The sequence below is a fragment of the Schistocerca gregaria genome, chromosome 7 (assembly GCF_023897955.1).
Source record: "Schistocerca gregaria isolate iqSchGreg1 chromosome 7, iqSchGreg1.2, whole genome shotgun sequence".
Classification (NCBI taxonomy): Eukaryota; Metazoa; Arthropoda; class Insecta; order Orthoptera; family Acrididae; genus Schistocerca; species Schistocerca gregaria.
In genome coordinates this window covers 535653641-535666207 of record NC_064926.1, presented here as the reverse complement: position 1 = coordinate 535666207, position 12567 = coordinate 535653641, and the positions used below count along the sequence as shown (strand labels likewise).

The following is a 12567-nucleotide window of genomic DNA, read 5'->3' as shown; positions in this document are numbered from 1 at the left end:
ATTATGAGAAAGCAAAAACAACACAAGAGAGGGCGGTAAGATTGCAACTATACTGTGATGCAAAACAAAAATATAAAAACAAATAATACACGACCAGACAGGATAACACGAACAATTCTGTCAAAATTGTGCATAAACTTACATATGTTGCATAATGAGACGTAAATACACAAACACAAGTTCTCATCATAGATAAGAAGCGCTCTTTGGGGAGACGAGGCTCGAGGCCACCTACTAAGGCTAATCTCCCGCTTAAGGAGCGGTTAAGTGGAGGAAGCAATTGTAGTAACAAATAGTTCTGTCATACCTTATGCACAAATCACGTAGAGTTAACATCACAACATCCATGTAGTAGTAGCTATAGTAGAACAGAATATGCTCATTTAGGTGAGACAGGCCCCTAGTATTTGACGAAGCCCTCCTGCTTGAAATAGCTGGGTAAAGGGACCTCTTTTGCTATCTAAATCTTTGCATTTTTTCTTAAAAAAATAATTTTTTACCAGTTGTCCTTTGTGTATCTTGTTTCTTTTTCCCTTCTTAAATTAAAATTTAATTATATAAAAAACAAGACAAGTACTAAAATTCTGAAAATTGTCTAGATTCATTTCATTTTTTGTAGTAGCAAACTACCCACTACAGTGGGTCACTCTGTGATGTAATATAAAAATAAATTACTCACTGAACGCCACTCGTATATCATGTGGAGCTCCTCAAGTTGAGGCTCCACAATTCGACGAAATGAAATGATCGTATGGGATTGTTGGTTGGGAGTTCCCATTCGAGTTCGACCGCCAAGTGCAATTCTTATTTCAGTCGACGCTACATTAGGCGACTTGCGTGCCGATGATGAGAATAAAATGATGAAGAGGACAACACAACACCCAGTCCACGAGCGAAGAAAATCTCCAACCCGGCCGGGAATCGAACTCGGGCCCGCTGCATGGGGGGCAAGCGTGTTACCAGCCGGTAAGCAGGAGGGCCGCAATTCAATATGGGCCACGCAAATTCGATAAAATCACAGCCTATGGCATAAGGTGTACGGTAAACGCGTCGGACAAAATATTAATCAGCCCCTCAACAGAGCGCACTGGTATCTCTCCGCCTTTTCGTAAGGCGCGGAACTGGTGCCAGGCGGTCATGTGACCCTCCACCGCTGACGCAAGTCACGGCATACTGAAGTGGTCAATGTCAGCCGGTCGGTTGCGTATGATCAGCGCAGGGAGAAAGGTCGGCTTGGGCATGTGACGGAATGGAAGCTATAGTATTTAGACGTGCCCATCACCACAACGTGAATGAAGGAGCTCGGTTTGATAGTTTATCAACGCGAACCATCCAATATGTCTATTGGAATTGGTGCACAACTAGCTGTTATGTAACCCGGAGCAAAAACAGTGGAAAGATCCTGACCGACAGGGACCGGAGATGGATGTTGACCAATGTCAATAACAGTAGATTTCAAAACGGACGGGAATATCTGCTGGCTGAGAGTGCAGTTCCATCTCAACCAGTTTCTGGGCTAACACTACATGCAGTGGACACCTGGAGTCATGTGCCTAGCAAAAGACCACTGCTCACAGACACACAACGGGCCAAATAGCACAGAAATGGTACTGTAGCTGCCTGGAGACGCCTAAGATGATGAGACAAATCGCGGTAGCGCCTGTTTTCAAGTAACAGAAAGCCCCGAGTTCGTATGAGGAGTTTAGCCCAGAATGTACGGATGCTGTAGTACGGGCCAGAGGCGGTTGGTAATTTTTAGTGTTTCTTGTATCTGCACTTGGACATAATCATTCAGGTTAATATGAACATAAAACAGGTTGTTTATTTCAGCATTCTCACGTACCAAATGTTCCTCTTTCCTCCACGTTTTCATTATGAGTATTGTGTGAACATTTCCAAGATGAAATCAACCGTATTCACAGGGCTGTATGCATACATTCTTGGCTTGATGAACATTCTGGTACCCTATCCCATCTCGACTGGTCCGCTTAATCACCCAATCTTAATCCCTGGGTCTGTTTGGAATAGTATGATGGAAGGTAAAATATAGCAATCATCATCCGATATTCTGGTAGTTCTACAGGATCTAATCATCCACAGATGGTTTCGTCTGGATACAACATACATGAAGAAAGTGGCATGGAAATGATCTTCGATATGTATATTATGTACTGTGTTACAGTTGTAGGTACATATATCGAGATAATTGGTACCTTAGTATGTATCCAACTCAGGATGTTAGTGTTTTTCCCTGCATCTCACAGTTTTCCCGCAAATACGTCGCATTATTTACTACTGGATGTTTCCTACGTGATCGTAACTGCACCACGAAGTGGACTTCACCTGTCAGTATAGACTACCCGTTTCGCATCAACGCATCCGCACTTCAATACCTTATCTGCTGCCTAGGGAAAAACAAAAGTTATGGCTTCCTTGTGCCTTGTAAACTTGGACGTAGTAACCAACATAGAAACACGATACTTCTAAAAGCTGTCATTATAAGGCTTCAATAAATACTTATATAATTCTGTTCAGTACCTTGTTCAAAGTGATCAACAGAAATATCTGCCACTATATCCCTCGCACATTATATATGCTGAGTTAATAGTGTGTTGACTGGTGATATGCAGACTACCATAATTCCTCTCTTGTGCCAACCTCTTCATCTAACAGAAGCACTCTCACTTTCTCTATATTTCTACCCTCTATAGCTCCCTCTAATACCATGAAAGTTATTCCCTGACGTCTTAATACCTGTCCCATCACCTATCCCCTTTTTCTTGTCAGTGTTTTTCATACGTTCCTTTCCTCGATGATCCTCTGGAGAGCCTCCCCTTTCCTTACCTTATCAGTTCACATAACTTTAAACATTTTTTTCTGTAGCACCACATCCAAAAATTTCCATTCTCTTCTGTTCCGGTTTTCCCACAGTCCACGATTCAATTGCATGTCGTGCTGTGCTCTAAATGTACTTTCACATAAATTTCTTCTTCAAATCAAGGTCTACGTTTGACTCTAACAGATTTCTCTTGGCCAGCCATCCCCTTTTTGCTTGTGCTACTCTGCTTTTATTATCTTTCTTGCTTCATGTGTCATGGATTATTTTGCTTCTGCGACAGAAGAATTCCTTAACTTCATCTATTTTACTATCAGCATTTTTGATGTTAAGTTTCTCACTATTGTCGTTTCTGCTACTTCTTATTACTTTCGCCTTTTTTCGATTTACTCTCAATCCATATTCTGTACTCTTTATACTGTTGGTTCCATCCACCAGGCCCTGCAGTTCTTCACATTCATTCAGGATGGCAATGTCATTAGCGAATCGTATCATTAATATCCTTTCACCCATAGTTTTAACCCCCATCTTGAACCTTTCTTTTCTTTCCATTGTAAGCCGTGTATATTTCTCTTGTCTATTGTCAAACCACAATTTATGAAAGATGTTTTTTTTATTAATAGGATTAAGTAGGAATAATTAATATTTGTCATGTTGGAAATAGTTGTGGTAGCAGGGAATGTCGGCACGAAAGTATTGTTGGAGGAGAGACCGCAGATTGGTATAATTTTAAAAAGGGCGGGAGGGACCGCGTATGGATACATTTTAACAAAAGAGCGGGAAAGACCGCACATTGATACGTTTTGTAATGGTAGCAGGGATTGTCTGCACCAGAAAACATTGTTGGCGGGAGAGACCGCACATTAGCGTTCGTAGGAAGTCAGTAGTAAGCGAGAAGTGAAGCGAGTCGGTAGCAATTCTGAAGCGAGAGGCTGAGAGGAGCGGTGTGCCTGCCAGCCACCAGCTATGATTTACAAGAGATTATAAACGGATGTACAGAGACATCAGCTATCTATTATCATAAGAGGAACAAACATTTTTTTTTTTTTTTTTTTTTTTTTTTTTTTTTTTTTTTTTTTTGAACTCAAGACTACTGAAGGTATGTTCGCGCAATGCTAGCTGTTGTAAGATTACTGTAAAAAGTAAGTCCTATTTGAACGTTTGTAAATTCATTTCATTCAGACTATAACTAATATTGCATTACTAATTATAATTCATCCCAAAAACCATCAACGTCAAACTTTGCAAAATTTTATTGTTGTCGAGAAAAAGTTTAACTTTGAATTACCTAACTTCAGTCAAATTAATTAAAGAATAACGTCAGCTTTGGTAATATATACAGCCACTTATTATGACAGCCCACCAGCAGCTAATGGAGTATAGTAAACCAGAGTAAGTATATTCATGTCGCAGTTCGATGTAGCAGTCAGATGGCGATCCAGTAACAATAAAAAAAGGTAAGGAACGGTTTTCGGTTATTGCAGGTAACGACTGAGGGCCACGACGACGTGACATTCTATGTTTCGTCGAAATAATCAGCAAATCACTTTTAATACGCAGCATTTAAATTTGTATGTGAAGATTGAGAAAGAGAATTAATTTCAAAGGGAAGATTTCATTTGTTATTATTAAGCAAGAGATAGAAATCCTAAGGAAAGCTTTCTTGGGTTATTGTAGAAGGGAAGGTTGCGTAACAAAAGAGATATAGAGGAGACAGGAAGGTTTCACCATCATTGCGTCTTCGATGCGTAGATTGAACATTTGGGGCGAAAGATTACATCCCAGTCTTATACGCTTTTAAGTCTGTGCAATTCGTTCTTGGTCTTCCAGTCCTCTTGCTTCTTGCACACATTTTAAATTACCCGTCCTTCCCTACAATTTACCCCTCTTTTTCTCATCCTCGAATATCTTGCACCATTTGACATTGTCGAAAGCTTTTTCCAGGTCGACAAATCCTATAAATGTGTCTTGATTTTTCTTTAGTCTTGCTTCCATTATGACCTGCAACGTCAAGGCTGCCTCTCTGGTGCCTTTACCTTTCCAAAGGCCAAACTGATCATCATCTACCAGATCCTCATTTTTGTTTTCCGTTCCGTTTAGTTTACGTGAAAGGAAACTAGCGAGGAGAGTAGCAAGTTAAAAGTGCTAATTGAGTGTGCGAGGGGAGTAGCGGCAGGAGATGGTTAGGTGAGTGGAGAGCAGCGCGCTGCGGCGGCGAGCACTCAGCCAGGCAGTGCAGTATGTCAGCGGCCGTAATCCGGCGCCGCCCGCCACAATGGCCATTGTCCGCCTCCGGCTGCTTTTCTCTGTACGTGACTGTTTCCAGCGCAGGCCGGAGCTAAATTCACGCACGACACACCGCCCGCCAGGCAGCGAAGCACAAGGCACGCAGCGTCGGAGCCCATTTAAAATTATGCCTCGTCGTCTGGAAGGAAATCCACGTCGATAAGCCTAAATATAACAAAACCACAGACTAAATTATACTATACGTACGCACTTCATGAGACATCATCGACAGTGGGTTTTTTTGCGTTTTCGATAAGGATATAAATTGAAGTAATGACTTAAAATTTGTACCGAGGCCAGGACTTGAACCTGGGTCTCCTGCGTATTAAAAAGACGTTTTGTCCACTACACCACCGTGTCTGGATGGCTAACAGAGCTGCATGGACTACCCTAGTCCAATATCCTCCCTAATACAAATTTCAATTTACATCTCAGCCCATTTTGATTTTCCCCTCCTTAAATCGTCAATACTGCCGAGGCTCTCCGTCTGTGTGTTAGCCACAAAGCCGGTGTGGTGCACTGCGTACCACGTTTGCCTCGTATGCAGGAGGCCTCGGTTCAAGTCCTTCGTTACAGCAGCTTCTATCCTCATACAAGGTAAGTTTGAGACTCAGTGTGTCTGCAGGAATATTTAATTCTGTCAGATCTATTCTTATGGCGAATACCAATTTAAAAGAAGGTTAGCGTGAATCTTGCTTTAGTCTTTCTTTTTAAAATTTCATCATTTTACTTTTATTCCCAATGATTCCATTCATTTCACTTCTCTTAATCCCACAGTCAAGAATTTTTTTACCTAGACTAGGGACATAAAACATTCCAATGTGTCTTACACTCACAGACGAATGATTCTATACACATATCATTGTTAGTCATTTCCCAATACTTAACTGCTCAGACAAACTGTAAGTAGGCTGTTTAGGTTTTCTTATTGGTAACGTCACATAGCGCTCTGTATGAAAAATCACTGGCTGTGCTGTGCGCAGTCTGTGGCTAGTTTGCATTGTTGTCTGCCATTGTAGTGTTGGGCAGCGGCAGCTGGATGCTAACAGCGCGTAGCGTTGCGCAGTTGGAGGCGAGCAGCCAGCAGTGGTGGATGTGAGGAGAGAAATGGCGGAGTTTTGTAATTTGTAAGACTGGATGTCATGAACTACCATATATATTTTGACTATTAAGGTAAATACACTGTTTGTTCTCTATTAAAATCTTTCATTTGCTAACTATACCTATCAGTAGTTAGTGCCTTCCGTAGTTTGATTCTTTTAGTTAGCTGGCAGTAGTGGCGCTCGCTGTATTGCAGTAGTTCGAGTAACGAAGATTTTTCTGAGGTAAGTGATTTGTGAAAGGTATAGATTAATGTTAGTCCGGGCCATTCGTTTGTAGGGATTTTTGGAAGTCAGATTGCGTTGCGCTAAAAATATTGTGTGTCAGTTTAAGCACAGTCTTGTATAAATTGTTCTAAGGGGACGTTTCAAAACACCTGGGCAGACAAACACAGGTACAAGAAAGGTTACTGAAAAACAACAATAGGTAACAGATCAAATACGTCAACTGCTCTTCGAAAAAAGCAAATACAAAAATATTCTTGGAAATTTAGAAATACAGTAATATACACAGAGGTGGCGAAAGTCATTGGGTACCTCCTAACATCGTGTCGAACCTCCTTTTGCTCGCTCTGGTGCAGCAACTCGACGAGGCATGGAACCAACGAGTCGTCGGAGGTGAACTGCAGAAATATCCAGCCAGGCTGTCTTGCGCGATCAGAGTGACAAAACCATTCACCCAAATAGTCCAAAATTTTCCTCAAGTCAATTGCGAACAACTGTGGCCTACGATAAGGCACATTTTCATCTACAAACATTCCATCGTTGTTTGGAGACATGAAGTCCAAGAATGGCTGATATTAGTCTCCAAGTAGTCGAACATAAACATTTCCTGTCAATGATCAGTTCAGCTGGACCAAAGGATCCAGTCCTTTCCATCTAAACACAGTACACACCATATGGAGCCTCCACCAGCTTGCACAGTGCCTTGTTGACAACTTGGATCCAAGGCTTCGTGGGGCCTGCACCACACCCGAACCCTGCCACCAACTCTCATCTACTGAAATCGCAACTCATCGGACCAGACCACGGTTTTTTCCCAGTTCTCTGTTGACAAAGGCACTCCGTTGGTTGTACGTTTCCGTAGCCCATTAAAGCCAAATTCCGACGCACTGTCCTAACGGATACGTTCGTCGTACGTTCCACATTGTTTTCACTAAACAACAGTGAAAATGAAAGATGATAAAATAAATGTTTTTTAACTAATCGACCACACTAATAACGAAAACGACGACGAAAAACTCGTATTAGCTCTGGCATCCAAGTAAAAGCTGGATACATTCAGTTACATTTATATTTTATCAGCATTCACTATTGCCCTTCCCATATAGTCTTCGAAACTCCACTGATGTTAGACAGATTGATGAAGTATCTGGCAACAATAGCTGTATGTATTTTGTCTCTATTTTTAGCCCGGGCTCGTAGCAACAAAGGGAAGGGGGGGGGGGGAGAGAGAGAGAGAGAGAGAGAGAGGAACGGAACATATTTCACTTAAGCCTAGTTTCAGGCTGTTGTAAGTTGTGTTCTGTTCGGGTGCTGAACGAACGTGTTACTGAAGTGTAGTTAATGGATGTGGTCATTGTAATTCCTGTGGTTCAATATGCCTCACAAATGGGTAAAAAATGCATATACGAGGTTTGGAACTTAAACAGTGGCAACTATTTATTCACAACCGATACAAAAGAGTTACGTGTCTGCACCTGTTACTGTCCTTCAAAGTAGTCACCAGCGTTGTGTAGAATCCTTTGCCAGCTATATGGAAGGCGTAATATACCGTTAGCAGGGCCTGTTCCTTCTGCAGAAGGAAGATTACCATTCCTGGACGTTATGGTCAAGCGAAGAGCTGATTGTACCCTGAGCCATGGTGTGTACAGGAAGAAAATGGACACTGACCTGTATCTGCATGCAGACAGCTGCACCACCCTTCTCAGAGGAATGGAGTACTAAAAACACCAGTACACAGGGTGCGCAGCAAATCAGACGTAGAGAATCTGCCCCAGGAACTGAAACACCTCAAAACAGTGTTCCGAAAAAAACGGGTACTCGGAATGGCAGATTAGACGCGCTCTCCGTCCCACCAACACAGCACAACCTGTGGAGTCGGATGAAGTCACGAAAGAAGAGGTAGCCACTGCCTTTATTCCGTACAATGGCGCACTGTCGGGGAAAATAGGCTGTATATTAAAGAAACACCGAGTTAAAACCGTCTTTTGCCCGCCCAATAAAACACGGGCATTACTGGGAAGTGTGAAAGATGACCTCAGTTTGAGGAGGGCCTGCATATACCAAATTCCCTGTGAGTGTGGGAAGACTTATATCGGACAAACAGTGTGCACCATCGTAGATCGTTGCCGAGAACATCAAAGGCACACTCAATTGAAATATCCAAATAAGTCGGCAATAGTAGAGCAGTGTTTGTCCGAGAAACACGAGATGGATTACGAGCCTACCAAGATCCTGGCTCAGACCTCTAAATATAGGGACAGCGTTATAAGGGAGGCTATCGAAATTCGCACCAGGGAAGATCTTATCAATCCGAGATTGCGGCTACAATCTCAGCAAGGCTTGGGACCAGGCACTGAATGTAATTCAGAAGACTCTCAGCAAGAAGTACGAACTAGCGACCAGGGCGGACGCAGCAAGCACATCGACGCTACGACAGATCCCGACGCCCACGTCTTCGCGACCGCCGGCGCGCGGTCGCAGATGGCGAAGAGAGCGACCCGCGAGGGGAGGGGATTTAAATCGGCCGCCCGCTCTGAGCTCAGTTCCCCAGTCACACGGACGCACAGTCGCTGAGATGTGCAGCCGCGAGAAGGACGTACCTGCGCTTGCTAGCGACGCAAAGGCTGTGGCAGATCGCCGTCCGGCCGCGCTTGCGCCGTCGGCGGCCCCATCTGGCCCCCCACTTATGACGACCAGTGCTATGGCTATGGATTTGATGGACACAGCTCCGGAAACTTTGAAGACAGCGCTGTCTGTTCCGCTCCCCGATTCTGAAGATGAGAGCTCCACCGCCCCTCAACAACGCGGACGAAGTGGGAAACAGAAGAGGAGGGCAACAGCCGCGACGTCCGCTGTTCGCAGCTCGCCGATCGAGAAGAGGGCCAAGCAAGATTTCGCCCCTGACGCTGATGGTTTTGTCCCGGCCCGGCGCACTGCAAGACGCATGCAGTCATCGACGACGCTTCCAACTGCCGTTGCCAACTCATTCGACGCGCTCTCTGACGCGCCGGACCAGCTGCCGCGCGATCCTGCGCCGAAGAAAGACTCCCATCTTCCGCCGGTGGTCCTCCAGTTTCGGCCGCCCTATGGGGAACTACAGAAGTCGTTGCGCAGCTGGACAACGGCCGTGTATACTGTGAAGCCTGCCGGACGAGACCTCTACAGGGTCACACTCCGCACTGCTGACGACTATCGCCGGGTCACTCAGGAGGCGTCTGAGCGTGGTATCCCGTTCTATACCCACGCTTCCGCACCTGACAAAGTCTCGAAGATTGTCATCCGGGACCTCCCATTCAACATGGAAGCCGATCACCTGCATCGCGAACTCGCTGACCGGGGCTTCTACATACGGGCAGTCGTGAAGATGAAGTCGCCTAAATCGCGCGATATATGCCGCTCTTCCTGGTCGTCTGCTGCGACACCGTGGAGAACCGCAAACTATACCAACTGACGCGGGTCGCCGACGTTCCGGTTCAGACCGAAGATCTTCGCTCCAGGAGAGGCCCTGTGCAGTGCTTTCGCTGCCAGGGGATCAATCACGTCGCGCGCCACTGCTCTATGCCGGACAGATGTGTTAAATGCGCCGGAGCCCACGCAGGAAGTGCGTGCCCCCGTCCGCCCACCGAGAAGCCGACATGTGCACTCTGTGGCGATGCTCACGTAGCCAGCTATCGTGGGTGTGAGGTGTGGAAGCGTGCCATCCCTCGCCAACGTGGCCAAACACCAGCGCCACATCCGAAGAAGCCAGCAACGAGACGGCCCGGCGTCTCTTTCGCGGCGGAAACGTCAGGGGCGCCCTCCGCCGTCCCGGCTGCGTCGGCTGCTCCTGCTCCTGCCGCGTCCGATGGCGTGCCGATACCTGAGGCTCCTGCGCCTCCACCACAGCTGCTAGTGGCGGACCCGGGTACTGCCTCTCCCGGGCCGTCGGCCGGACCGCGCCCCGCCAATCGCCTGCGCGGGGGTCAGCGCCCCGTGGGTACCCGGCGCTCAGCACCGTCAGTCGAGCAGCCCCAGGTGGACTCTCCAAGCGAGTCGGCCACGCCTCCCCCTTCCAGTGACGGGGCCGCGCCGGCTGCCTCCACCGCTGACCTGGCCAACCTCGTCACGCACCTCACTGCCTTGGTGACCAGTGGTACGAAGTTGATTGAAGTCCTGTCGCAGCAACTCACCGCTGCAGTGCCGCTGGCCTCTCCGGCCCCGACCGCTGTCAACACTCACCAGCTGCACCATGGGCAGCGTTAGAGGGATCACGGTCGTCGCGAGGAATGCCAACGGCGTCCGCACTCAAGCTGGTGAACTTCGCCAATTTCTTCGAGATGAAGCCGTCGACGTCTGCCTTATCAACGAAACCCACCTGAAGCCTGGGTTCGACGTCAGGGCGGCCAACTACTCCAGCTATCGCACCGATCGACTGACGGCGGGTGGTGGGACAGCCGTTTACGTCCGCAATGGCATTCGTCATCACGTGATACAACTTCCACCACTGGCAACCCTGAAGGCACTGGTGTCGTCGTTCACACCTTGGCAGGCGCCATCACGTTCGTCGCTGCCCATCGGCCGCCGTCTCGTCCACTGGACCCTGCTGACATCGATGCTCTCCTCTCCTTGAGAGGGCAGGTGTTCGTCGCCGGGGACTTCAATAGTAAACATGTCTCCTGGAACTCCAGGATCACCAATGCTGCTGGCCGCTGCCTGCTCCGGGTAGCAGAACGCCACCATGCGCTTGTGGTGGGGCCGTACGATCCGACAATCTTCCCTGCCCGTGGCCTCCCGGATATCATCGACATCGCAGTCGTCAAGGGCATCCCTCATCAGATCACCGCCACGACGAGGACGGCTCTGTCTTCTGATCATGTCCCAGTGGTTTTTGATATCGACTTAGACGCCCTGCAACAGCCCAGGCGAGGCATCTCACTTGCTGGCATCGACTGGGGCAGGTTTCAAGCAGCCGTGACTGACTCACTCGCCGTCGCGCCGCCCCCTGCGGAAGCTGGAGCGGACGCAGCACTCCTGCACTTTGCGGCAACCACGATCGACGCTGCCACTATAGCAACGCCGCCCTGACCTCGCACTCCGCCTGAATACTCCCGCCAGCTGCCACCGGACATAGTTGCGGCCATCACTGAGAAGAACCGGGTATACCGGGAGTGGCAGTAGACAAGAAATGCCGACACCAAGCGCCTCCTCAACAGGATGCGGCGGGATATCCGGGTCGCCATTGACAACCATCGCAATCGCGACTGGAGTAACAAGGTCGCCACCGTCTGTCTTGACGACGGCACGGCCTGGCAGACGACGAAGCGTTTCCTACGCCGCACGCAACGTATCCCTCCACTGCTGGTCAATGGTCAGGCTGTCTGCAAACCAGCTGCGAAGGCTGATGCCCTCCCAGAGGTCTTTGAGGCTGCGTTTACGCCGATCGAAGACCCGACCGACGCTGTCCACGACGACCTGGTTGCTGACCGGCTCCCATGCTACTTGAAGGCACGCGACGACGATGACGTCATTGAAGAGACGACGGCGGAGGAGGTGTCGTCCATCCTGCGTGCCCTGAACCCCAGGAAAGCTGCAGGCCCAGACGAGGTTTCCAACGCCCTACTCCAGAAGTTGCCGCCGGTGGATGTCACTCATCTCGCCGCCGTCTTTAATGTAATCCTCCGGTCCTGCAGTTTTCCTCACTCCTGGAAGCATGCAGAGATCGTGGCGATTCCGAAGATGGGGAAGGATCTGCGTCAGCTCGCGAACTACAGACCTATTAGTTTACTGCCAAGGTCTTTGAAAGGGTGTACATCAGGCGGTTGCAGCGCCACGTTGACGAGGAATGCCTCCTGCCCGAAGAGCAGTTCGGCTTTCACAGGGGCCACTCGGCAGTTCACCAACTCTTACGGCTAGTGGAAAATGCGTTCGTCGCCCTCGAGCAGCGCGAGTTCTTCGGCGCGGTGTTCCTGGACGTGTCGCGTGCTTTCGACAGCGTGTGGCACCGCGGCCTCTTGTTCAAACTTTTCGAACTTGGGGTCCCGACGTCGCACGTCCGTCTCATTCATTCCTATCTTGCCGATAGGACCTTCCATGTGCGGGCCGCGCATGGCTTGTCCTCCTTCCGCCGCATCAACGCCGGTG

At 48.1% G+C, this 12567-nt stretch overlaps 1 protein-coding gene across 1 annotated transcript; it reads left to right on the top strand.

The window, feature by feature from the left end:
* The first annotated feature begins 9022 nt into the window (after positions 1 to 9022).
* On the top strand, positions 9023 to 10689 carry LOC126282467 (nucleolar protein dao-5-like). The gene is made up of 2 exons (XM_049982124.1): positions 9023 to 9671; positions 10046 to 10689. Exons 1-2 carry the CDS (start codon positions 9023 to 9025, stop codon positions 10687 to 10689), a joined length of 1293 nt encoding a protein of 430 aa, XP_049838081.1.
* Positions 10690 to 12567: the final 1878 nt, after the last annotated feature.

Coding starts and splice junctions, on each gene's coding strand:
- LOC126282467 (XM_049982124.1), top strand. CDS start 9,023: ATGTGCAGCCGCGAGAAGGACGTACCTGCGCTTGCTAGCGACGCAAAG. Junction 9,672..10,045: donor TCAGGAGGCGTCTGAGCGTG/GTATCCCGTTCT, acceptor GAGCCCACGCAG/GAAGTGCGTGCCCCCGTCCG.